Source organism: Lampris incognitus, chromosome 16 (genome assembly GCF_029633865.1).
Source record: "Lampris incognitus isolate fLamInc1 chromosome 16, fLamInc1.hap2, whole genome shotgun sequence".
Taxonomy (NCBI): Eukaryota; Metazoa; Chordata; class Actinopteri; order Lampriformes; family Lampridae; genus Lampris; species Lampris incognitus.
The window spans coordinates 23,745,229-23,773,048 of NC_079226.1; the positions used below are offsets into that span (position 1 = coordinate 23,745,229).

The 27,820-nt window shown below is 40.6% G+C and overlaps 1 protein-coding gene across 1 annotated transcript; it reads right to left on the bottom strand.

Annotated features, from left to right (window-relative positions):
• Positions 1-717: 717 nt before the first annotated feature.
• impg1b (interphotoreceptor matrix proteoglycan 1b) lies at positions 718-27,029 on the bottom strand. Its single transcript, XM_056295391.1, has 18 exons — positions 26,963-27,029; positions 23,532-23,747; positions 21,626-21,792; positions 21,091-21,119; positions 20,262-20,296; positions 20,133-20,179; positions 19,015-19,158; positions 14,937-14,995; positions 14,375-14,574; positions 13,766-14,230; positions 12,990-13,630; positions 12,431-12,520; positions 7,767-7,986; positions 6,605-6,815; positions 3,573-3,758; positions 3,291-3,474; positions 2,420-2,517; positions 718-775 (listed from the first exon to the last, which is right to left on the bottom strand). The coding sequence occupies exons 1-18, from the start codon at positions 27,027-27,029 to the stop codon at positions 718-720; spliced, it is 3,117 nt and encodes a 1,038-aa protein (XP_056151366.1).
• Positions 27,030-27,820: the final 791 nt, after the last annotated feature.

The following is a 27,820-nucleotide window of genomic DNA, read 5'->3' on the forward strand; positions in this document are numbered from 1 at the left end:
TCCTAGAAATAAACTTCATAGGTGGTTTTGAAAATTTAATCCAAAAAAATATTTTATTCTTTGCTGTGAAATGTAAAACATGTAAAAAAAGGTTCATGTCCTCCATGTGTGTTTTGTAAGTACTGATATTTCAAAACACAGGTGATTGATTGGAGTAGTTATTTACCTGCTGCTGGAAATGCAGTAGCTAATACCTCAGTTCTCTCAATGTTTTCTCTGCAACCATTTTTCTCCTAAATCGAATATGATATCGCTCTAAATCATATGAAACCAAAGCACAGCTTATACATTCGTTACCTTTCTGGGGACACAACAATTGTCAGGAATAATGTTAAAACCATATACAGCATTGTAGAGTCTACAGTTAGGATACCACCATGTGTATCAGCTTGTAAATAATAAATACCTCATTGTGAGGAAAGACAACAACCTTTGCCAAGGGTATACAGGAAATGTTCCTACCAAAAAATATAAATATTAGGGTCCACCTTGTAACGTAATACATTCATAGCTCTCTGTCTAACAAGACACAACCAGCACTATGAACAATTATTATCAATTAATTTTAACATTTGTCACCATGTGACTGTTTGCTACAGTCCGCTTTCATAACGTGAACAGTCAACTGACAGCACATGTTGACAATTGAAGACTGCAAAGCAAAAGCAATCGTCTCATGTTACACTGTCGGCTTTTCCAAAGTCCAAGAAGGTGCTTTCAGAGAACGGTTACTTCAAAACATTCATTATCTGATGCTCTTAGAAGACAGCATGTTCTGTATTCATTTGGTGGTCGCTATGTCTAAAGGAGGGGAAAAGAGAGAGCAGTAGAGGATTTACAAAAATTGGTTATTATTGCAGAATTATGAATTACAGAATACGTGGGTAATTGTACTAGGAAAGTAATTAGCATGACATAAATCAAAGGAATTCACACAAATTCAAAAAAGCACCCGGAGCAAAACAGGAATTAAAGGATTTGTGCATTTATGCGTGTGTGTTTGTTAACCGCTGTTAGCAAGCAGAACAATTAAATCTTGATCTTCATACTAATTATTCATAACTTTCACCCACTTTAAAGTCATACACTATATGTTAAGGTTATATTTAACATTTTTTCATATTTTTTTCTTCATTCATAAACTTTTGGATTTTGTCTTGATTTTGCTTCATGATTTAGCTCTTCAATTTATGTCTATCACTATAGACCTATTTCATGCTTGCAATTTTGTTGTGATTTAGTTTCAGGGTCATAAATTGGAGAGGGTCTCATGAGCTGATACCTTACCTTTGTATGCATCATAGAGCTGGAAAATATTCAGTTTAAGATTATTAAGTACAGTATGAGCAACACGCACCATATAATAGATTGCCCTCTATAAACCAAATTGAAAGGATTCTGGACTGTAAACTCGTGTAAAATTATAGCCAAAGGAATTGAAACGAGTGCAACTGGACTTGGTATATATACCAAGTCCAGTTGCACTCGTTTCAATTCCTTTGGATAACCATGACCTGGATGAATGAGAACATTCACAGACATGTAAAATTATAGTGCAGAACAGCACACACTGCAAAGAATGGCCATTTAACAAGTGATTTGATCTTAAAATCATATTAGTCTCAAAAAAAGTGGAAAATATCTGCCAAATTTTGGGTGGAAATATTATTCTTGTTTTTAAAAGGTAATTGATTTGAAGAAGGTATGGTGGCACAGTGGCTAACGCGGTCGTCTCACAACAAGAAGGTCCTGGGTTCGAGCCCCGGGGTAGTCCAACCTTGGGGGTCATCCCGAGTCGTCTTCTGTGTGGAGTTTGCGTGTTCTCCCCATGTCTGCGTGGGTTTCCTCTGGGTGCTCTGGTTTCCTCCCACAGTCCAAAGACATGTAGGTCAGGTGAATCGACCATACTAAATTGTCCCTAGATGTGTGTGTGTGTGAGTGATAGCCTGGCGGCCTGTCCAGGCTGTCCCCCCGCCTGCCGCCCAATGACTGCTGGGATAGGCTCCAGCATCCCCGCAACCCTGAGAGCAGGATAAGTGGTTTGGATAATGGATGGATGGATGGATGGATGATTAGAAGAATTTTCTAGTACCAAGTGACATTAAATTGATACTATTTATGTCACTGTTCCTATTCTGCTTTCTATTTCAAGATGTTGCCCACCATCCTGAAACAATGGACTGCACTGGAAACCAGCAGAATTATCTCACACCACAGTCAAAAATATTCATAAACACTGAATCTGAGAATAAATCACCTGTTAGGATGGCCATTTTCTGCAGTGCATTCAGTGACTACTATGACTGTGTATACATCCATGTTTCTCATTCCTACGCCACCTTTCTATGTATGAGTGTATGGTTAGTTTCTATAACAGTGCAGTCTTGTAGCAACCATATGCTGTAAACCAGGACTTCACTTCTGGGTCCTCACCTCATTGTGTGGTATGCAGTGATGGAAGTCCACCATTTCAGAGACTAACTTTTCGGATCTTGTTGTGTAGAGTTGTCTGGGGATCTATGGAGAAAGGGGCAGACAGGCACAGTACTGTAATCCTTTTATATTGTAGTTCATTTGACCCCCTACCACGACATGCAATGTAAGAGCTAGAGCAAATGGATAAGCAGGCGAGGTTCGGCTGGAAAGCATTGTTAGATATAGATTCTACTGCAGAACTATGCAAAGCATTATTTAAGGGACCTACAACAACTACGTATGTTAAACCGATATGACATTAAGTGTCTCATCGCCTATGGACTCTGCTTAACTTAAAAAAACTAAACGTGTTTGATGATTTAGATCAAGGTCTCAGCAACTTCTGATGGCATCTGAAGGCCTTGATATATACATGAATGTACTACTCTGAAAGCACAGGTCTTCCTATGCTGATGAGCTGACACTATGTGAAACTTACATTTAATTATTAACTATGTGTCAGCTTTTGACAGCCGAGTTTGAGCAGAAAAAATTTTTGGAAAAGAGATTTTGTTGTTCCCCAAAACTTCACAGATTGTGTATTGTCAGAACATGATACTGTGAATATTGTAAAGATACAGGAGAGATGTTTATGAATTTGTGGTGGGTACAGCCTAATTTCTTGGCTACAGAAAAAGTGCTACCTGTGATTGAAGGAAATAGCGAATCATTTGTTAAACACCTATTTGGAAAGTGAAATTATGACCTGGCGAGAGTGTGATTAGCATTTTTAGGTATTATTAGTTGACTGTTTGAGGGGGTTTGTTAGTATTTTAGCCAGACAACTGCACCACAAAGCGCTGTGAACGGATTACCTCGATACTTAGATGTATATTTTCAATTGAGGCAAATGTGCCTGGCTCAGATTGCTGGGATTGAGAAGAACCAGAACTCGAAGGACACTGTAACGTGGACACTTGAGTCAAGAGTCCATCGTCATTCTCAAAAACTGGGTTTTCTCTCAAAGTATTCTCAAAGGCATAGGGTGTAAGGGTGTGCCTACAATATAAAGGATATCAGGTTGGGAATAAACACACCACTGAAATAACAATAAACTACAGCACCACAAAAGGAAAAGCGCAGAAAGTTTTGCTTACACCAAAGTGACAGCCTTTCCGGTCCTTACACACTTCTTGTTTATGAATATCAAAATGGCGATAATGGCACAAACAAGGCAGAGGCTTCCCACAAGGCAGGTTACAATAACCGAAGGGTCTAAGGGCACCAACACCAGCTCATTGCAGTGTTCTCCATGGTAGTGCCAATAATTACCCACAGGGCATCTAAAACAGTTGAAAAAAAGTAATAGATCAGGAATGGGAAATGTTTTCAAGTGTGAGCCACAAAACAATGTAGTAAATAAAGCACTCACAATGGTTTTATTGCACTCTCAAATAGGAATATTCCTAACCCTGTATGAGATGCCTTCAAGGTAAAATCTACCCATTCACAGTTCCTACTAGCTTGGTGTCCTGATATTTGAGATCAAGGTTATATCAAAATGTTAATCTCTGTCACTGCATCAAAGGCTGGTTACATTCAAAACAATAGATTGGATGCAGTTTAAGCAACAGTTGATGTTATATAGTTTGCTAACATCAAGCAATAACAACAGAACACAAATCAGGATAGTGTGGGCCGTTCGGGTAGCGTAGCGGTCTATTCCATTGTCTACCAACACGGGGATCAGTGGTTCGAATCCCCGTGTTACCTCCGGCTTGGTCGGGCGTCTCTATAGATACAATTGGCCATGTCTGCGGGTAGGAAGCCAGATGTGGGTATGTGTCCTGGTCGCTGCACTAGCACCTCCTCTGGTCGTTCGGGGTTCCTGTTCGGGGACGGGGGGGGGGGAGTGGGAGGCTTAGTGTGATCATCTCACGCACTACGTCCCCCTGGCGAAACTCCTCACTGTCAAGTGAAAAGAAGCGGCTGGCGACTCCACATGTATAGGAGGAGGCATGTGGTAGTCTGCAGCCCTCCCTGGATCGGTAGAGGCGGGGAGCAGAGATCGGGATGGCTCAGACGAGCTGGATAATTGGCTGGATACAATTGAGGAGAAAGGGGGGGGGGAATCAGGGCAGCGAAAATCATGACGATGGAATGAACATCATTTCTGGGGTCGTTCATAACTTTTCTGAAGTTGCACAAAATTATTCAAGCCTCCACCTCCATATTCCCCCACCTTCGCCCTCATCCTCACCCTGGCCCTTAAGCAGCTTAAGCCACACACACAAAAGACAATAATTGTGTGATGTGTGCTGTAAGCAATAGCCAATTTATAAAACATTTTTAAGAGGGATGGTGGGGTCGGCGGAGAACAAGCATCCTGCTGGTAGGGAGGCTAAAAAAAAATCGCCATTAAAACTGTAGCCAAAGGCACGCATATTTTAGCCATGAAAAATACAAATACACTGAAATACACCAGGCGTATTTAAAAACTATTTGAGAGCTCAGAAAAAAATCATGTCTCTGGTCTTATAGTTTAGTTTTGTGATTAGACTCCTTTGTTTGTATGTATATAACAGCATTAGTAATTCTATAATAATAACAATTAACAATTTTAAAACATTCACTTGAATGTCCACAGAATGTGTGGTGTGCAACTCTCTAATATGTATAAAATGTAAATATTGATATAAGATGTCTCTATCCAAACTAATGTTCGTTGATTAAGATGTAGCATATAGCACCGTTATCCTAAAGCCGGGATCAGACTACACGATATTTTTTTGTCTTTTACGATGGTCACTGTTCTGTACGCTGTGCAAAGGCAGCTTAATGTATTTAAATTGTTTATATAGTGCAGTAGCGCCACCCTGCGGTACTGTATGTACAAGGTCGTTTCTTGCTCGTTTAATTCCTGTGTGAGCCGGATTTTAGTAACCAGGCTTCCGGAAGTAAACTCATGGCTCGCGATACGCGCCGCCATCGTCATCGGCTCTTCAGTTTAAACGCCGTTCTTCTATATTCTGCTAACTAACGCAACGTCAGTTAAGTACAGTTCATCTGACAATATATGCTGAAATAACCAGCAGGGTCATTTGTGTCCGAATGAATGTCAAATTATATATTTTACGGTAGCCGTAGGACTATGTGGCTAAACTAGGCTATCTCTATCTCTATGCCACCTGACTGTGGCTAGGCTAGCTCCGCACCTCTATGCTATCTGCCCGTAACCTGTTCTATGTTTATCGTTTAATACTGTTTCATAATTCTGATACCGTCTGTATCGTGTTAAAAGTTTCACAAGATTCTCAGTTAACTTCATGAAAATCGATACCCTTGTCGTGGAGTTTTCTTGGGAGTGTTTATCCGGGGTCAGCCCTATGTTCCCACAGCCCAATGTTCCCACATTTCTAAGAAATTTTTTTTCACTGAAAATGTTGAAAATTAGGCCCTATGTTCCCACAGCCCCATGTTCCCACATTTCTAAGATTTTTCTTATTTCTAAGATTTTTCTCAAATTGAAACCCTATGTTCCCACATTTCTAGGACATTTTCAAAATTAGGTCTTGTGTTCCTACATTTCCCTACAATTTAAGCCCTATCCTCCCACAAGATTTTTTGGAAGCACTTTATAGAGCTAGACCAGGGGTGGGCAGTCTTATCGAAAAAGGGCCGGCGTGGTGCAGGTTTTTGTTCCAACCAAGCAGTTACACACCTGTGTCTCCTAATCAAGTTCCTCAGCAAAGACTCTTCTCGTTGATTCGTGGGCTCAGGTGTGTAACTGCTTGGTTGGAACAAAAACCTGCACCCACACCGGCACTTTCTGGATAAGATTGCCCACCCCTGTGCTAGACTTTATTTTGGGGTGTCGTGGGGCGTCCCAGACGCCACATCGCTTTTATTCGATTATGTCACACTACACAGGGTAAAGACGCCTGTTTGTCGTTCCCGACGGTCATAATCAGGCCAGATGCTGGAAATTTGTCGGCGATGACAAAATTGTGTTGAAATTCGTGTAGTCTGATCCCGGTATAAAAGGCATACAAAAAAGGGATGGTAGTTTTACAAAGGGTTGATTTTTGTCAATTTGTTAAATGGGGAGTGGAGGGGGTATTGGCATCCCCCCTCAAATCAGCCCTTGGCTGTGGGTCATCTGTGCCTATGCCTGTGGGCTTTGAGGTACCTGCATGTGGCTCCATGTCCTGGGATAACCTCACAATGGCCTCCATTCAGGCAGTAGTCAGACTGCAGGATACATGTGCTCTGACAAGGCAGGCCGTCCACCATGCTGTACCCAGGGTCACACAGACACTCTGCCTCACCTGTCCAACTGTTTACTACACACTGTGAGAATTCATTGCAGGCAAGAAACTTACAGGGGTCTGCTTGGTCAGCTGCAGATTGTGAGGAGAGGAGAAGAGGAAGTAGGCACCAGGGAGTAGAGAGGATGAGGGAGGTGGAGCGAGGGGGAAAGCAGAAAGGAGAGGATATCGCATTAACATTAATGAAATGTTGTCCTGTCTCTCGATGTCTACACATTCAGAGGACAAATTAAAGGGCATTGTGATTGATGTGAATGAGATTGTCTACTTTCAATAAGGCGTAGTTAATGAGGTCATAGACGGAGAGAAGCTCCTCCATACAGGCAATGTATCAGTTAAGCAATAGCTTACGACAGGCCAGGAAGCAGAGGGCTGAACAATGGTTGCTGTGCAACATACTAGCTTATTTTATCTTTTTTTAATAACAGACTGACTTTATCATTTGGCTGTTTATTTATATTAATTTGTTTGTTGCCATTTATTGTGCAACCACTGAAAAACTGTCTGGTGTCAGTAGGATGACTTTGAAAAATGCTTGTAGGCTGGCATTTTTTGTCAGCTGAGTATGTTGCTCCACTTTCTCTGATCACCGAGTTTTGGTCGCCAATAGCTCTGGAGAGAGGTTTTGCACTTAGGGTAACTCCCCCCCCTCACATGCAGAGTGACACTGAATTGTGTAATGGAATTAGACATCATCACCATTGTATACGATTATTATGCCACGGTTAACAACTAATCAGATTGCTTGATTTGAGCTATCCATGTTAGAAATTAACATTATACAATGCCGGCAGCCTGCAAAAAGGATGAGATAATGCTTGTTGTGCACAAATACTCCTGTGACCTTATCAGAAGGTAAATGTTGGAATCACCATGTTACACCATCATGACAAGAAAAGGTGCAATTTTCAAGAATTACAAATTGTGCTACTCTTAAATCTGTGGTTAGAGTTCTAGTAAATGGATATGAAACAGACTCATATTAACCAGACAATACCTTGACATGAAGCCATGACATCTTACCTGGCTCTATATCCAAAGAACGGCTGTCAATCTCAATGTCTAGACGTTTAGATGCAGCGTCACAGAAGTCCTCAAGCACACAGTGCACAGCTTTTGTGACATTATATGGCACAGGCTTGTCTAGTTTCATCTTGCTGTTTACCACAACACTGCCGTTCCTGAAATTGAGGATTTCCAGCTGTTTAAATCCAGTCAAGTTGGATTGTAGATAGGGTAGAAGCTGAAGAGAAAGGAGGAGAAAGCTACATTAATGTTTTTAATTGCAACTAATGTTTTGATTCACTATTCAGACAGTTCTTTTTATTAGTTAAAAAAAACATTTAAAATTTTATTTGATTTTTTAAAATTTTTAATGTTTTTATTTATTTACTTTTTGAATTTTAAGTCATTGCTTCTGTGATGCAATTTTTTCTTCATTGAATTGAACATTATATATCTAGGCTACTGCAAGCTGCTTGAGCAATCAGTATGACCAATCAATTTGTCAATAAATAAAGAGATCTGAAATTGTTGATTAGCAGCAGGGAAATGGGGGTGTTCATGGGACACTATTTTGAAATCATCAAACCATCTCAGCAGGGTGAATAGTGAGTCATACTTGATCCTAGGAGGATAATGATTTCCAGCGAGATATGTTCGCCACCTCTTCAGAGAGAAATGAAGTTGGATTTATTAAAGCAAAAAATAAAAAAGCTTTGTCCATATCCTCCTGAGAACAGTATTGGGGGACAGGCAGGATGAGGAAAACTAAAAGCTGGTAGAGACGGTGTTTAATTTAGCATCTTTACATCTACTGTGCAATGGGAAGACTCATAGCACTGCTGAATTTGAATTATTTAGGTCATATTTGCATCATAAATGCTATGAATAGAATGTAATTAAATGTTTGTATAAGCATTAAATCATGCATTTACTACACTGAATGTATCATTGGTTGCAAAATAAAATTAGGGTTAGGTATACAGGCAGTAGTGTTTGAACAAAGAAATTACTAACACTAGCTGATAAAGAGTTGAACAGAGAATAAGTGATGAAAAGGAACAGTATTAATCAGTTAAAGAAAGACTTTCATCAAAACAAAGATATTTCCGATCCAATCCATTGCAACATATTGTATGCTCTTTGGTCGACGCTTTCATCTAACATTCCTCGTGGAAACAAAGGCTTGGCCCCAACGGGCATCTGCTATACTGTGCACTGACATACTATACTCTCCAGCCTCACACAACTAACACCCGATCCAACTTATTTAAAGTCGTATTTCATCCTTCTCTTCTCCTTTACTGTGTTTAAGTAAATAGGTTGATTCTCAAAAAACTACAAATTAAAGGCCGGATGATTAAAAATCTGCTCTATTAAGACAGTGGGCTTGGAGTGATGAGAGAAAGGACCTCTAGTATGCAGCAGTGAGGGAGGAGTTGAGCCAATTGATACAACGCACCCACATCAGTGTTTATCGATTGCAACCTCTCCTTCATCCACCTACATTCACTACAAATGAGGAAGTATCAAGCAGCGACAGGGTGAGAGGGGCAGATTACAAAGCTTTTCTGGACTGTTCCATGCCTGGGCTGTAGCGCTGGAGATAAGAGCCGCTAAGGAGCTCTGCTCTGATCTGGTTACTTCACTTATCACTGACAGTTTACTGAGGGCCAGCTCTCTTTAGCAAATAGCCTCTGAGAGGTGGAAGGAGAGAGTGAGAGAAATGGAGGGATTGGGAGAGAGAGAGCGAGAGCAAGCAAGAGCTAAAGCAAATAGCCCACAGTGCTGGCGCCAATTCGTTGCTCACTCCATTTTTCTCCATGGAGGACATCAATCCATATATGCTCCTATAGGTTAGCTACCAATGTACAGTTTGAGATGCCTTGCACAAGGTCGAAGAAGACTTATTTCAGGACGAGTCTATCAGTATTGCGGATAAAAGAACAGCAGTAGTAGAAGTCTTGTTTGGAAATAAACCCTGTGGTTCAAGCTAGCCTGCATCCTAGAGTTGTTTCATACAAAAACATGTGTATACTATGCAGAAGGTACAAACACACTAAGAGAACTGTGCTTGCCATCCATGACAAACTCACTCATGCTTTTCCTGAGGTTACACATGTATCTACTGGTTCTTGCTTTGGAAAGCCGAGTGAACAATCCCTACTGTGGTCTCCAATGTTAAAACAGGAATGTCTTAAAAAAAAAAGTTATTTTGTTATTTAGATGTGTAAAATTTTACAATTAAACCTCCATGTCCAATATTATTGGTTGCTACACAAACCAGTAGGTACAGGAGTAATGGAGGAATGTGATAAAGGGAAGACGGAGGGGGCTGTAAACCACTGTAGACATTTATATATGGTAGCCACTGAACCATCACCATCACAACACGGGGTCCAATTTTCAACAAAACAATGTGTCCATTTAAATGGGCTGAATAATAAAAAATATTTGATACTTTGTCAGGATTGTCTCATCTCTTAAATATTAGTTTTAACATTTCTTAAACGTTTTCTCATTTGAGATAGCCCATTTAAAATACACAATTTTCTTCTATTCTCAAAAGGTTATGGATTGTATATATTATCAGTACTTACCAGAGGAAACATCTGAGCGTTTTAGTTTGGCCAGCAAAAAAATTCCATACAGCTATATACACTGATTAATGAGGAGAACTGTATATCACCAGTTTGGGCAACCATGTAAGATTGGAAATGGAGTATTTTTGTGCATGCATGTTTTAATATGTTGCAAAAAAAAGGGGGGGCGCTAAATCTATAATGTGTTATTTTTTTGTTGTCTGCAGCCTTTGTCAATGCTTATATCCCTATTGCAACTCATTTCAACTCAATTCTCCTATCCACTGCCCACAGAGATCAATGGCATGACATGGCATGGCATGGCATGGCATGGCATGGCATGACATGACATGACATGACATGACATGACATGACATGACATGAAGCAACAGAATCAGTGCATGCTGTAACAGTTGACCTCTGCTTATTATACTTTGATGAAACTCTCAGATTGAAAGTATTATGATATGATACTTAATCTATATTTATGATTGCTTTGAACAAATGCCACTCCCTACGCACAGTAGTGAATCACAAAACAAAAGCTGGCTCCTCCAGTAGTCTACAATCCCTCTGCTCCCTGACATTGCAGCTAGCAGGTAATCCAATTTGTACTGATATACATCCACGGGTCTATGTTGGGGCCTTTACATAACACTGAGCATAAGGCACTTCTGAGGAAACCTTTAAATATTTGTCCTCCATCAACCTCAGGCTAAGCCTTGAAACCAAATAGTGGCGTCAGCTCATACCACTTTGTTTGATGTATTTCAATGAGTGTAGGTTTAAAGTAGCATATTTTTCACCACCTGTTGTTTATCTGCTTGAAAACACTTTGATCACTTTTATTTAGGTGTGCATTTGGCAAGCATCTTATAAAAGACTAAATACAGAACCTATTCACTGCTTTGCTGCCAGCTAACTTGTGACACAAGGACCTGGACGCATGCACACATCCCTACAAAACTTGAACTGATGTTACCCAAAATAGATGAAACCTTTAATATAACAATGTGTGTGGTGCTTAAACTGACCAGTATTATCCAAAGCTTCTTAGCCAAAACAGAAAGCTCTGAGGACTACACTAACTGAAGCAGAATCAGGTCCCATGATTCAGACCACCCTGGACTTTCCGCACAACTTTTGCCAATGTTTCATACAAAGCAATGAGATTTCAATGACATAAAACACCAAATACACTTGCAATGCAATAATTCTACAGTAGCACGTTCTCAAAGCCTAATTCTTTGCAAGAGTAAATGAAACTATTCATTAGTTTGTTCGTTCATTCATTCATCACATTTTAAGGCCTCATATATTCATAAATACCTTGGCCTATCTTTGTTACACATTACTCACCAGCATAGAAAAAATAAGTTTTTAATATGTTCGCCAATAGGTCTAACCAAAGATTCCAATAAAATATATTTCCCTTTAGAAGAAAGCGCTAATGGTAATATCCACTGTACAACGTAATTACAAATTCCATCCTTAATTTACATAGATTTTAATCTATGCATACTGGTTTTAGGTACAACACAACTTTAACAATTCAAAAGCAGTGCTTTCATTCTATGCTATTCACACTCAAGAACTCCTTTGAATTGTTGTACGAAAGAATAACAATGGCTCTTACTTTCCATGTCATGTTCACTTTTTCATTTATAAAACCTACTGACTTTGACACTCTTATTAACATAAAAAGTCTTTCAAGTTTCTATGCCCAGAACATGGGACAAATCTCCACAGACACAAATTAAACAAATTGACATTCTGAAACATTTGGACACAAAAAACTAAACAGCTGAGTCTGTGAAGAAGCCAGAGCTTTAGCACACGGCAAGAATTTAAGGCAAATACACAAAACGATCACAAAAACAAACCTGTCAATGTTAGAATAAAACATAGATAAACGCAATTGCAGGAAGAGGGAATCTGAATACAAAAATACAGCCTACGATTAGAGTTTTAGCAGTGTTAGATTTGTGAGATGTTTCTATTAGATTATTAGATACTGCATTTCGAGAGGTTAGAGAGGAAATAGAAAGATCATGCTCTCTCTGAGGCATGGGATATCCGAGTAGTTCCAATATGGAAGAATACCGGTATGGAGGCTAAGATCTTCTGTCTCCTAGGCTCAGATTTACTGGAAGCTCCAGGGTTTGGCGAGTCTCTGCGCTCAGAGTGCTGTGTCTATGTGAAACAAAATATTTAACAAGCTTTCTTACTGTTAAAGACAATGGATCCCCTGAAATGAAATGAGTGTGTTTGCATGTGGTAGATTTGGTCACGGATATGGCTATTGGAGGATGCCATATCATCCTTTGGTAGCTCAATCTGCAAGAAGCTCGAGGAAACAATACAAATTTATAAAAATGTACTATGGTTTGCATCATCTATTATCCTTTTCAATAATGCAAAAAATTGATAATAAGGCTTACTGTAAAGTGCATTCTCACATAAATAGGGAGATAAAAGTAGCAACTTGGGCTTACTTTTAATTATTCCTGTGCCCAGTGACTTCAAACAAAAGCTGAACATTACACATTGCACCACTATACCTTATCAGTCATGTCCTGACATCAACTCCAGGCTACAGAAGCAAATATAAGAATAAGGCATGCAGAAGCATGATATCAAGCACAAAAGCTTGTTTACCTACCAGCTCTAGAAAGGTATTCTCCAATGATTTGTACTCAGGGGAGCTCTTGTTGAACAGGCCATCAGAAAACGCCATGTTAGTGACCCTCAAACTAAAGAACACCACTAACTCTTTGTTTCTCTCGAAAGCTGTCATCAGAGGGGTACTAATTTGCCTCATTGCCGGTGCTGCGGTTGACTCGTATGGCCGTTCATCAGACTCTGAGGGGAATCCACTACCGCTGTCGCTGTCCTCCTCAAGAGGTTCTGTCACTTCCGCCTCTGTCCCATTCATACTGTGTGCTACATCCTCTTGAATGTCTGATTTCTCAGCAGAAATGTCCACTGAGCTCAGTGTCACCCCATCACCTTGGCTCATACCGCTCTCTGGGGTTGCTGATATAGGAAAAATTGCCATCTCAGGCTCCTCTTTGTCAGGTTCAATCCCCTGTTCTGCTTGGATCACATCCTGTTCAGATGAAAGTATGGAGCCTGGGACCTCATCTCGTGTGGCAATTTTAACAATTTCTGTAGTTATTGGTGCTGTAGGCTGAGGCGAGCCAGATTCAGCCCAGTTAGGTACATCAGTGGTCACCTTCATATGAGCCTGGAGACGTTCCTCGCCCTGTTGCTCTTGAATAATTTCCTGGTGGACCACCTCGGCTGGTGTAGGTTGTGGTAAAGGAGTTCATATCAGAAAAGAAGGAAGTTTGGATATACCAGCTAAAAACTAGAAAACAAGCAAAAAAATACAAATGACAGATAAAATGGAAGAGATTAAACCAAATGTATCCTTACCCTCAGTCAGTTTTTCTTCAGGTGTAACCCCGCTTTCCCCGTCATGTACAGTTGGTTGTATCGCCTCCAATTCTGGCTCCGTTTCCTCTTCCTCGTTAAGCGGATGTACTAATATAGTTGTCAGCATTGTGACTGGTGGCACAACGTTAGCCACCCTCTCAAGACCATAATCTGCTGACTCTTCGTCTACCGCAGCTATTGCTGGAGCTTCATCACTGGCTCCAGGAGTGGCTTCTGGGAGGAAGTTTGGGATGAAAGGCACAAAGGTTTGCGTTTCTGGTTTAACTGTAAAAGCTTCCAAAGAGTTCTCTATGATGTCCACAGTGGGGAAAAAACTTTCAGTAGGAACACCGTTCTCTATAATAGGAGGTGTGACAATGTCCTCTGTAGGCAGCCCAACACCTTGGGATAAAATGGTCTTCATGGGATTAACGCCCAGCTCAGCAACTGGATAAATTGTGGTCACTGAAAAGAGAGATATATTTAGTTAGCGGAAAAGTTAAAAGATTTTAATGCAACTAAGATAACTTTTGAATTTTTTGCATGCTGCTTAAAAGTTCTATTCATTCATGTCCTATTTTGTTCTCTTTTGTGTTGTGATGTTTTTACCAGCCTCAAAGCTGAGGGTTTGGATATCCAATGGAAATGATGTTTCCTGCGTCAAGGCCTTTGCTACGATGTACTTCAGTTTGGGTCCATTTACATCTCCAGATGTCTCCATGCCTGATTCTAGGATACCCTCAGCCTCCTCGCCAAGCTCTGTGTCTCCGTTAAAAACCACAGCGTAACGCACAGACACATCCTCTGATCTGATGAAAAAAACACATGATCCAAGTTAAAGTTGCTATGTGTATGTGTGTATGGTTTTTATTTAAGAAATACATGTCTACCGAGGGGAAAATTCAGTATTGCGTTTTTTTTCTCAACATTATCTTAATTGGTTTTGTAACATAACAACCCTTGAGCCGAATAATGCAAGCAATACTTTAAAAGTATATAGCGTTGCTGTCTTTGAGATATGAGCAATATAAAAGCAAGTCATGATAAAAAAATAGAAGCAAATGATGTTAAGAGTTTCTTGTTTTATTTGGCAAAAACAATTGGAAAAATGTTAAAGGGGTACAATTTTTACTGTTCAAAACTAATTAAAAATAATTGTCACGTAACCTACCGAAATCCCAGGACGCGAACTTCTTTAAATCCTGGAACCTTTTTGAAAACATCAAGCATCTACAGAAAGAAAAAGTAATTCGAAAAGCTATGTAAGGTACATAAACATTTCCCCTTCATCCACTCTATTGCAGTAAATACTAGAAGAGTGCACACGAGAGAACTGGGTTGAAAGTAACATGGTAATGAAAACATTTTGCCTGTCAGTCTAAGATGTGCAGCATCCTAGGTGGACTCTCGCACGAAAGCGACCAAGTCTAATATGAAATGATATGAAATAATATGAAATGAGATCAGGCTATCATAATTGCCGGAGTCCGTGCCGACAGGACAGCGGACTCCGGCAAGATCTGTGGAGGAGGTTTAAGTATTTATGTCAATAACTCTTGGTGCAACAATATAAAGATCGTTGAAAGGCATTGCTGTGCTGATCTCGAGCTCCTAATGATTCAGTGCAGGCCTTTTTACCTGCCCAGGGAGCTAACGGCCATTACCATCGCCGCTGTACACATCCCCCCACATGCTAATGCTAAGGTAGCACTTAAGCAGCTACAATGTGCCATCAGCAGACAACACATCTAAACACCCGGACAATGCCTTTATCATAGGTGGTGATTTTAATCAGGCTAACCTCAGGGCTGTATTGCCCAAATTCCATCAGTATGTTTCCTGCCCCACTAGGGGACAAAATACCCTGGACCATCTTTATATAAACATTAAGGACTCATACAAAGCTACTCTCTGCCCCCACCTGGGGCATTCTGACCACCTCTGCCTGTTCCTGGTCCCAGCCTACAAACCCCTAATAAAACGGGTCAAGCCAGCAGTAAAGACAATCACTGTCTGGCCAGAAGGAGCAGTCTCTGAACTCCAGGACTGTTTTCACAACACAGACTGGAGTATTTGTGCACATTCAGCTAACCATGGCTCCCATATAGACATTAATGAACAGACATCTGCCATACTAGCCTACATGAACTTTTGTACTGAGAGTGTCACAACAAAAAAAATCAATCTGCGCCTTTCCAAACCAGAAACCCTGGATGACCAGTGAGGTCCAGCAGCTGCTGAAAGTCCGGGTCGCAGCATTCAAGTCAGGTAACTGTGAGGCCTACAGCACAGCCAGATTCAACCTCAAAAAGGGCATCAGAATAGCCAAACATTAATATTCCCTATGAATAGAGGACCACTTTCACAATAGCTCTGATCCCCGGCGAATGTGGCAGGCATTCAGTCTATCACAGACTACAAAAGCTCCAATAGCAGTCCCACTGTCCATGATGCCTCCCTGCCAGACAAGCTAAATAATTTCTATGCCCGCTTCGACAAGAACAATACTGACCCAGCCACAAAAATCCCCAGCCACCCAGAAAACCAGGTGCCCACTCTATTGATCGCAGAGGTCAGAGAATCACTGCGCAGAGTGAACACACGGAAGGCTGCCTGACCAGACGGCATACCAGGTCGGGTCCTCCGGGAATGTGCCGACCAGCTGGCTGAGGTCTTCACAACTATATTTAACCTCTCACTGTCCCAATCCATGGTCCCGGCATGCTTTAAGACCACCTCTATCATTCCTGTCTCCAAGAAACCAACATCCACATGTCTGAATGACTACCGACCCATAGCACTCACCCCCATTGCCATGATGTGCTTTGAGAGACTGGTTCTGGCTCACATCAAAAACATTATCCCCCCCCCCCCCGCATTCGACCAACATCAGTTCGCCTACCGCTCCAAAAGGTCTACTGAGGATGCCACTGCCACTGCCCTGCACTTTGCTCTGACCCACCTTGAACTTAACAACACATACATCCGGATGCTGTTTATAGATTATAGCTCTGCCGTCAACACTATCATCCCTGCCAAACTAACCACCAAACTCCTCTCCCTTGGTCTCAACCCCTCCCTCTGTAACTGGACCCTGGACTTCCTGACCAACAGACCTCAGTCTGTTAGGTTAGGTGACCACACCTCCTCCACCCTGACCCTCAGTACAGGTGCCCCTCAAGGCTGTGTTCTGAGCCCCCTCCTTTTCTCCCTCTGTACCCACGACTGCCTGCCAACTCACCCTTCAAATGTTATAGTTACATTTGCAGATGACACCACAGTCGTTGGCCGTATCACCAACAATGACGAGACGGCCTACAGGGACGAGATTCAGCACCTCACATCATGGTGTACTACCAACAATCTTGTCCTCAATGTGCAGAAGACGAAGGAGCTGATTGTGGACTTCAGGAGGTCTAGAAGCTGCAGCCACTCCCCCATACACATCAATGGGGTGGAAGTGGAACATGTTTCCAGCTTTAAATTCCTTGGAGTCCACATCAGCGAGGAACGTGCCTGGACATTAAACACCCAGGCCCTTGTGAAAAAGGCCCAACAATGCCTGCATTTCCTGGGGAGGCTGAGGAGCGCCCGTCTATCCCCCAAAATTCTCACCAACTTCTACCACTGCACCATAGAGAGCATCCTGACCAGCTGCATCTCAGTGTGATACGGCAACTGCACCTCAGTAGACCAGAAAGCTCTGCAGCGGGTCATCAAGGCAGCCCAGCATATCACCGGTACCCAGCTCTCAGCCATAAAAGACATTTATCACAAACACTGCCTTCGAAGGGGTCTCAGCATCAGAAGAGATCCCACCCACCCCAACCATAGACTGTTCTCCCCCCTGCGCTCTGGGAGGCGCTACAGGAGCCTCAGAGCCCGCACTACCAGACTCAAAAACAGCTTCTTTCCACAAGCTGTTGCCCACCTGAACCTGGCTACCCACTGAATGTCTGTAGATATTTTTTAAATATTTTGTACTCTTGCTCTTTTTTAACTTATTTTTAGCTATTAGTCTTCATGTGTGTATATCTTATACTGTGTTTGCTGTGTTTGTCTGTGTCTGTCTTGCACTGTTTGGTGAAGCCAGAGCCCTCATCTCATTTTTAACATGTTCCTGCACATTGTTTTTAATGACAATAAATTGAATTGAATTGAACTGAATTGAATTGAATTGAATTTCAAAGCCCTTATTAAAGGGCATCAAATTTGTCATAGTTTTCATGATGTGAAATGAATGAAGGTGAATGGCTGCTCTGTTTTTGACTTTCATTCATTCTAAAGCAATAAAACCATGGTAAAACATAGCTCAGCCATAGGAAATGATTTATTGTAGCTACTGAGATGATTTCCAGTTGTGATTTCCTACTCTTGAAATTGTATTTTTATAGCGGAGTTTTAATATTGGAGACTATGGCACTTTCACGTGGCAGCAAGGTAAATAAGGTGAATTATTTTTGATTCGTCCAGTGTTCCCCCAGTTCTCCTGTGCTGAGATCAGCAGTGAGTGATTTGCTGACTTGCAAATCACTCGCTCTCAGGGTCGCAGCAGTCATTGGACGGCAGGTGGGGAGACAACCTGTACAGGCCGCCTGTCGAGTAACTAGTATAAAATACACCAGTTGAGTTGAATTCAGTTGAGTTGAGAGTAGATATTTTTTGCCTTCCCATAATGGTATGAACTACAGACATCTTGAAACCAACCAACAATATGCTCTTTTAAATTAAACAAATGTGATATTTAACCAGTGAAGTCATTCTCAATAATTACGGTATTGAAGGACTCTCTCTCTCTCTCTCTCTCTCTCTCTCTCTCTCTCTCTCTCTCTCTCTCTCTCTCTCTCTCTCTCTCTCTCTCTCTCTCTCTCTCTCTCTCATTGTCTTAATACTCCAAGATAATCCTTAATGATTATATCTTACTATAGCAAGGTTGATTAAAGCTGTGGTCATTCAAAATCGTATCCCGAGCCATTTGAAAGGGCCCTACAGCAAGTGAATGTCAAGGTTAATGTGTTGTATTGCATCAGCAGGGATAGCTTTTATTGATAACAGCACAGCAAAGTGCAAGGCTGCTACCTTACTTTCAGATAGTATCACCAAACTTGCAATGGGCTTGTGCCGTTTGCAGCATGGCAAAGCAGTTTATCTCAAAAAAACATCTTTGCATTGACTATGGATCTGTAAATAATGGATGGTGTCGGGAGGCACTCAGAACAGTTGTGTAAGGCACCTTAGCAAGCTCTTACCTTGTCCTCGAGGTCTTGTGTGATGGCATGGTAGTCTGCAGCATCAGGATCACTGAGAGCTTCACTATAGCCATGGTCCACTATGGTAACACTGAACTTAACAATGTGTTCCTCGTAGTTCTCTGGTATCATGTTTGGATCCTCCTTTATATGGCAAACAAAGCCTCAAGTTCAAATTCAAGTTTTCATTGTTAGCAGAGCCTGTTTCCACATACACAGAAAACTTGATTTGAGATGCTCATAACACAAAGAACATAAAACACATACTAAAGGTGATAAACACACTAAAGTAACAAGAATGTCTATCAAAGAGTAGCTTTTTAATGAAGTGTAGCTAAGTAGTCAAGTTAAAGTCGAACCAAAATTAAAACACTAACATTTTCCAGCATCACTCATTGCTTTGTCATGCATTTTATTGTCTCTAGCTACTGAAAAAAATACAAGTTTAAAAGTTACAATTCAGCTTTTCTATTTTTCTTGTTTTAAACAAGCCCCACACCCAGTTCAGCTTCGCTCAACCGACCTGTTTTTCCAATACTCATGACGCCATTAGACACATTGATTTACATAACCAATCGATCAAATCATGAAATTATGAAGCCCCGCCCACCTGTACAGTCAACCTTTCAGCATACTTGTCAATCAAATGTCAAATAATAAATATTAATGAGGACTGACAACTGAGAACAATGGATAAAGGTCTAAAAATATAATTAGTTTTCACTGATTATTTTCATTACTTTATTGTTTATTTTCTAATTAAAAAATGCTGCTGAAGGTTTTATTATGCTATGTTCAAGGTTTTTAGGCATGAAAAGTTAAATCTGTGTACTAATTTGGGTCCAACTTTAACTAAAGAATTTAGGAAGTGACCCATATCTTTCTTTACAGCGTGCAAGGGGCACCAATAGTTGCACAAATAGAAAAAGCCTGCATAGCGAATAGGAGTCTACTTCGTTCTCTACTGTGATACATTGGTGTAAATCACAGCAGCCATCATTGATACTTGGAGTTAAGAATCCAGGTTGTGAACATGTGAGGGTATAATTTGGCAAATGAGTGCAGTATGGCGAGAAAAGTGGAAGCGGTCTCTGTGTACTGTGGCATCTGTAACTTACATTCCCCGCTTCAGTTGGAAGTAGGATTATTGGAGGAGTCCAAGTGCCTGAAACACAAACACATATTTTTATCGACGTTTTTTTATCCATCACTATTCACAATAATGATGGTGCTCTGATATAACTTACATTTTATATCTGGCTCTGGGGTTCCCACCTCAGCACTGGAAATTCGAGAACATATTTGTGAGCCTTTCAAGTAACACTCGAGTTAATACAATGATAGTATATGTGTGTGGCAAAATATTATTTTGTTATGTAACTATATATATTGGTTTATTTGATTGATTGACTGATTATTGGATCTGTTGGTTGGTTGATTGGTTTGTCAGTCGGTTGTATGATCAATCAATCAGTTGTTTGTTTGATCGATTGATCAATTTATTGATCAATTTATTGATCTGTCTATTCAAAGAAGGTTGTGGTATGAAGATTTTAAATTTTCTTATAAGCGGTGCATTTGAGCATTGACTTAATATCCTTTACTTAATACCACTTTACTTGTGGTTTGCAGTTGTCTATTGCTGTATAAAGGATTGGTAATACAAGCCTTTTTTTAATCTTTTGGGGACACAAATAAAATAACAATCCAGTCCAGCACTCAGCTTCACCACTAGTGGAGCAGTCCACAGTCTATGTGCATTAGTGCAATTGTCCATTATTCCTCAACCCCATGCTTATATGTCAGCCAAGAATCAAAAGGACTGACATCAGGCAGGACCGTTAAAGTTCACTTCCTGAGAAGACGGGAAAGTCTTGTTTTTGCATGTACAGTGTGGAAGAAAAGGTGTCAATGGCTTCATTGCCACTGCAAAATGAAGCCACTGGCTGTTATTGCATCAGATTACACGCTCAATAAAGCACAGTGCAACTGCATGTTTATTATGAATACAGGGAGTTAACATTGAACATCCAATTAAATATTGAAAATCCATTAGTGATTGTGATTTATACATACCCTTCACTTTCACTCTGCTCAGCTACTCTCTGAAAGTAAAGACATAATGTGACAATTAGATGCTACACATCTGCACAGTGTATTTCTGAAACTATGACATCACCTCTCCAATTTGATTGTGATTTTTTTTTTTTTAGCAATACATAGAAATCCTTGCTTGTTTGTTCTGGTGATCGATCAGCTCTGTAAAATGTCATCCTATGGAAAAGAAGTATCTAGTCACTAAGACTTAATCAGCTCTGGTGGAGATGTTTTGTGAAGGTTTTGTTTTTTATCTTCAAGCTACTGCTTGGGCTATAGCTTAATACATACAAGCATATAAAATGTCAACATCCTGAACAAGGTCATCCGCTTTCTCAGGCATTAACAAAATCCATGTCAAAGTAAAAATGAAGAAAAATATCTCAAATAAAAAAATGTAGAACTTTAATTTGGATTAAAAGAAATCAAATGACAATGCAGACGGTATGTATGCAGTCTAACAGTGATGTGATGATAACACGATCAATAGGGCTTATGTTGTGGATGTCCTCACCCTGGCCACCATATCCAGGTGCTCCTGAGAGCTGCTGAAGTTGAGAGCCAAGTCATCCATACAGAGGTTTTCATGCTGGCAGGTGTAGACCCAGGACCTGTACTCGTCTGAGTTGGGAACCCTGTCCAGGAAGATACGAAACGCCTCCCAAATCGCCTCCTGACAAACTGAACAGATGAAACAAAGGGACTTTATTGTCCACAGTAGGTGATTGTTTTCCTTTGGTTTCTCCCAGAAGGGAACAACAGATTCAACCTGCGTTGGAACAAATACAACATCACAGGAGAAAACTGGGTCAAGGAATTTGGTCAAACAAAGCATAGTGACAAAAGAAATAAAGATGGAAAAACTATGTATGTGGGCTCCATATGGTAGAAAAAAGATGGAATGACATAGGAAAGCTACATTTCTCATCTCAGATACTAGATAGATAGATAGATAGATAGATAGATAGATAGATAGATAGATAGATAGATAGATAGATAGATGGATGGATGGATGGATGGATGGATGGATGGATGGATGGATGGATGGATGGATGGATGGATGGATAGATTAGATAGATAGATAGATAGATAGATAGATAGATAGATAGATAGATAGATAGATAGATAGATAGATAAGTAGATTTCAAGAGCCCAGGCAAAATGCTCTCATTGCTATTTGGTCCATTTGTCTCCATGAAGGACAACAATCTAAACATCTTACTGTAAGTTAGCAACCAATTTACCATTAAAATGCCTCACACACAAGGTCAAAGAAGATGTGTTGCAGAACAAATTGATCGATATTGTGGATAAGAGAAAAGCAGAATCTTGTTTGGTGTTGTGGTTTACTGACAGACATTTGTGGTATTGACAGACTATCATCGCAGTGTCCATATGCAGTACTGGTCATAGAACATGTTTATTTCCCTTCAGCCCAAAATGTCAGTGGAACTTGGCTGCTAACTGTGCTAAGTGTGACAGGTTGTGTATTTATACAACTTGTCACAATAAATACATCAACAGTAATGTTTCACAGATGTGTAATATTTCAAACTCACTGAGAATCTTCTAAAGGATAATGAAAGGACAGCATAAAGGGCTAGTTATGAATTGAATTCAATCAGTTTCAATAAATGTCAAAATTGGATATTTAAATGTCAGTTCATGTTTATAATTGTCTGGATATTAAACTAATACACACATTGACACCCCTAAATCAATGTTCAGTCTGCCAGTGTAGAGAATAAGCTCCATGTTGCTGAATATTTGGAAGGTCATTCTCTCACAGAACCAATTCTGCGACAATAATTCCCACCACCCATTGTATTCGGCGGTCTCATTTTATATCAGCCAAATAACGTGCCAAAGTTGTAGTTGTGAAAGAGGTTTTATTATTGGCCCATAGTGACACCAAAAGGATTATATTAGAGTATCTGTCTCTTTGACAAAGGAACGATGTTTTTGCATATAGCTTTTGCAAACTATTTCATGCAAAGTCAATGATTGAACTTTATTGCTACCTCTAATGATCAGTGACTGGCTCAAAGTTGGCAATGAAAAAAGGGGATTATTTTAACAGCATTATATCAATGTCAACGTTTCCCTGACTGTGAACAATTCATGAGTAAGGATGAATATAATTGAGTCAGATCAGACATCATTTGTATTACCTTCAAGTTTTTGTACAGCCTCATTGTAAAGTTTGATGTTAAAAAGAAAAAAAGCACCCTTCTGTCTATTCAATTGCTGAGTTTATTTGAAGAGACATGATTGATTAGGACTTTATCCTTACTGTATAGTAAGCCAGTGATTTGGAAAAGCTCATTCACTGCTCTCTTTTAGGAAGTCCAATCACGATCATGAAAATTTTTGATTTTATCGGCTTACATCTTAGTCTGACACTGGATGTTCCCTCTTACCTCTGAGTTTGTAATAGGCCCGATGGCTGGTAATGACAGCCTTCATTGTCTCCTGTGGACAGACCTTCACCCCAGTGGAGAAGAGCTCTGACCTCTTTGTCCGATGTCTCCCCTGTGCTGTTTGGACACTGGCGGCATCTTTGATAAGCGTGTGGGCTCCCAGGAAGTGTCTGTACTTAACATCTCTGAGTCCAGTCAAACTCTGGTCATGGAGAGCTGCAGGAGCAATTTCAGAAGATATACCTCATGTCCCTTTTCATTACTTATTAGAAGGAAAAATAGCACTTGTTATGTAGGAAATTATTTTACCGTGTAAACATATAAATCGGAAACCTTCAACATCATACATTTGGTATTTTGTGTTATTTTAAAGCAATTTGTTTTGATCCATAAAAAATATGAAATGTATTATGAACTATTGTTAGAAAGTATTTGTGCTGGTATGTGATAACTTATGGCCAACTGAGAGGCTGCAATGGAAAAGCCAAAACTGATACGTGATCTCCATGTTATTTATGATAGACTTGGGGGGGGAAATGTAGTGTCTAATACGTATTTAAGGCACTTGCATGGTTCAATGCATAAATTGTTTCTCTAATAGCTATAAAGATGGAAACCGTTTTGTGCAAACAAGCAGCAATATGTCCAAACATTTGCATAAAATGTGAGCTTATTCAGAATGACATGGCCGTTAATAATGAAATGTATCACTCGTGATCCCATGGTCCATGGATAAAGGCTAAAATGGATGTTTCAAATCGATTTTGGCCATCGTATTTTAGTGTCTAGCCATAAGACAGGAAGCCATTGCTAACTAACACCCGAGTATGAATTTGCAGATTCTAAATCTAACAAGGACTTTGACTGATGGCATCTGTCCAAGTTCGCTAAGTGGACTTCTAGCCCTGCACTGGCACTGCATATTAATAGCCCTGAGATTGGCAACATGAAGAATTATCTCTAGCTTGAGAGGCTGCGGTGAGTTTGTCTCAAGGGTGTTGATCACAGGAAAGCTTCTGCATATGTGATTCTGTGTCACCATTTGCGGTAAACAAGGGATTTTGTGCTTGAATGTTTGTTGATTTAAAGCTGGAGCTTTGTCTCATAGGCTGTAGGTTAGCATATTAGTGGCAGGAGCCTCAATGTTAAATAAAGAAGCACGCTTGTATCCCGAATGGCTCCAATTTGAGTCACTGGACCAGCAGCTAAAAGCTGGGCAGGGAAAGTAAATGAGTAATACTCTCTTCCATCAAGAAGTACTGTGAAGATACTGCACGCTAAGGGATCCCACCTTTTCCAGTGATGCTGTTAAATGACCAGCAGGAGAAGGCTGTGGTTTTGCTTTGGAAGCTGCCAGGTCTACACAGGCACATATGCACATACATGTGTGTGCACCACAGTTTAAAGAGGTCACGTGCTTGGGTGTATGTAGGTTTGCAATAAAACGCTTGGCAGACCTCTGTGTCTACAGGACAACAAGCACTGCAACGGAGCAAATAATCCGATGTTTTAGATTACTCCTAAAAGAGTAATTACACTCATGCACCAGCCTGTTAATGCCATGACTCACCATTGAACAATAAGTAAAACCATGCCCTATTTTCCAGTTCCCCTCATTGAAAAAACAAGCTCCACCATGTTGCTGTGGCATTTTAAGACACTAATTCTGCACCTCTACGCATGTCATTTGGCCAGTCAATGGAGCTTAGTACAGTCGCAACATTTAACAAGGCAATTTTTTTGGGGGGGGGACTTCATTGTGATGCCAGGTGGCAAACCTTAGAGGCCTCCCTAAGACAATAAGCCAGGATTTCTGAGCTTTAAAACAGAGACTCAGAAAGAATCAGACCCAGCAACCAAATCGTGCCTCCTTTGGATTAATAGCCATTTGGAATTAGAGGGAAAGGATAGAAATTGGAAAAAAAATAAAGGATAAATGAGTGTGATCGATGTTACTTTGACCTCAATGGGTCTCACATACAAAGCTTATTGCTTGGCAGGAGAGAGGTCGGAGAAACTATCTTTGCACAGAGAGATTGGATCTCTGCTGGGGACACTACCAAGCTGGCCAATATGGAAAATTATTTGAACTTTGTCACTTCAGTGATGACCACCAGGCAACAAGCAGAATAAAAATGATGTTAATTTCTCAAAGAGTATCAGGAGGGTATAGGTTGCCAAGTGTAAATGTATGTGTATCCACATAAATCTTTATGGAAAATAAGCTCAATATTACAGTATGTATGAATGCTGTACAAACTATACTACATAAATTTCACCCGGGAATATTTAAATTAAAATCTAAAACTCCATAACCTTTTTGGCGAAATCAAGCCCTGGCATCAGAAGAATAAAAAAAAAATGTGTTGATCACCATGCAAGACAAAAATAACAATCTTTACAATGAACAATATTGTTTTCACCATTGGCCATTATTGGCTATCCACCAAGAGATTCCCATCCAATGAATGTGTGGCCATTGACCATTGTGGACAGTTTCTCATAGCTTCTTACCATGCCATTTACAAACCTAAACACTTGGGCCAAAACTGTAAGGCCTGTCTACTGTCTAAGTGAGAAGTGCATACTGGGTGAGTGATTATAGGGTGAGCAATACAAAACAACTCTAAAATGTTCTGGAGAATGAGGAAATCTGCAGCCTGACCTGCACATGTACAGACACGAGGGCCTGAGCCGAGGAACATTAGAATGGGCCTTGATGCCCAGCGCGACAGCAAGAGCCTCACAGCAGAGTTACAAGCCAGAAAAGATTAGCGTCCTGCAATACTGAGAACAGAATAAGCTTTTGTTTCCTGCCGGATAATGAACTCACCCGGGCACATCGCACTGAAAAACACACTTCCACACTGCCTATGAGAATGTTGTCACTCTAGTTATGATGTTAGCCATATCAGTATGCTTTTATTGCATGACATCACACAGTTATCTTCATATAATTTGGATATTCATAACCCTAAAGAGATGTAGCAGAAAATACAGATACATATTCAACAGGTAGGATGAGCTTTCCAGCTCATAGAAAAAGAAAAAAAAGCTGTATTGCAAACCTGAACTGCAGAGCAAATCCTTTTGTTATTGAATGTGTGCTAACTTTAGGTCAAGTGGATCTTTACCTTTTTAAATCTCCTCTCATGCGCCAGGGAATTTTACCACCTCCGAGATAAAATAAACGCTAGCAGCATGACAAATTCTAGCCCTTGGAAAGATGCAGTGATATTAAAATAGAGAAAGACAGTCTTGCAATGCAAGTCTTTTGCATTTCCCATTATTATAACTGTCACAGATGCACAAGCTACACTATCTCTGTCTGCTGCATGGAAAGTAAAGGTTCATCTCTCCTACCATATTGCAAAGGTAACAACTGAAAAACAGCAGCAATTACTATTACAGGTCCCCTGCAGCAACCTTACCTTCAATTTGACTGGCTTGGAGGCTAAGCAGAAACAAAGTGAAGAGCAGTCCTGACTTCAGAAGCATGATGGACTCGTTTATGGGGTTCTCCAACCTGAAGTTGTCATTTGTGTCAAGCACATCAGCAAGAACAATAAAAGCCAGAATCACTCTATCTTGAGTCCATTAGCAAAGTGAGCAAAAGACCTCTTGTCAGCAATGATAGTGTGTCCAGCTTTCTGTCATAGAGCCAAAGGACGCAGTCCAATCCACCCCTGCCTGTGCATCAGATCAGCGCTTCAGCAGATTGATTTAGATCCTGGGTGGTTTTTGATCCTTGTAGCTCAAGAGATACCTGTGATGATGGCCAAATGGAGGGAGGAGAGTTTGAGCAAAATTGGTGGAATTTTGGACAGGGACTCTCCTTCTCCACTTTCAGTAGGACAATGGTGATGAGGTTAAAAAAGCAGGTTCTGTTTTGAGTATAATCTCTTTACCTTCTTCTTGCTGTCTGTAATCCCTGCGAGGCCACGTGGCCACCAAGCCTCATCCTGTTAGCCACCTTATGGACCCACATCTGTCAGTTGAGTCAACTTGTGCCCCCGCCATCTGTACTAGACTGGAAGACGATACTCCCCGCTGTCACCCCGACACTGATATCCAGACTCTTGTCTTGTCTACGTATGTCTCTTAAATTATTATTCATCTCTCTCCATCTCTCTCCATTCCCCTCTTTTTCTTTTCTGTTCACCTACACCGTCTCTTCTTTTTCAGCCCAAAAGACTGTCTCCAGCCCTCACTATGCTCCCTGTCCCCCAGTACCCATAGCAGATCTCTGCCTTGTGAGGGCCAAGCCTTGTGGCTGCCAATTGAGGTTG

Bases quoted from the DNA above. Each gene is read 5' to 3' on its own strand.
- impg1b (XM_056295391.1), bottom strand. From the start codon at position 27,029: ATGCTTCTGAAGTCAGGACTGCTCTTCACTTTGTTTCTGCTTAGCCTC. The intron at 13,631-13,765 runs GTAAGGATACAT...AACCTACACCAG, and splicing joins TGAAGAAAAACTGACTGAGG to CCGAGGTGGTCCACCAGGAA. The intron at 6,816-7,766 runs GTAAGATGTCAT...CACAATCTGCAG, and splicing joins TTCTTTGGATATAGAGCCAG to CTGACCAAGCAGACCCCTGT.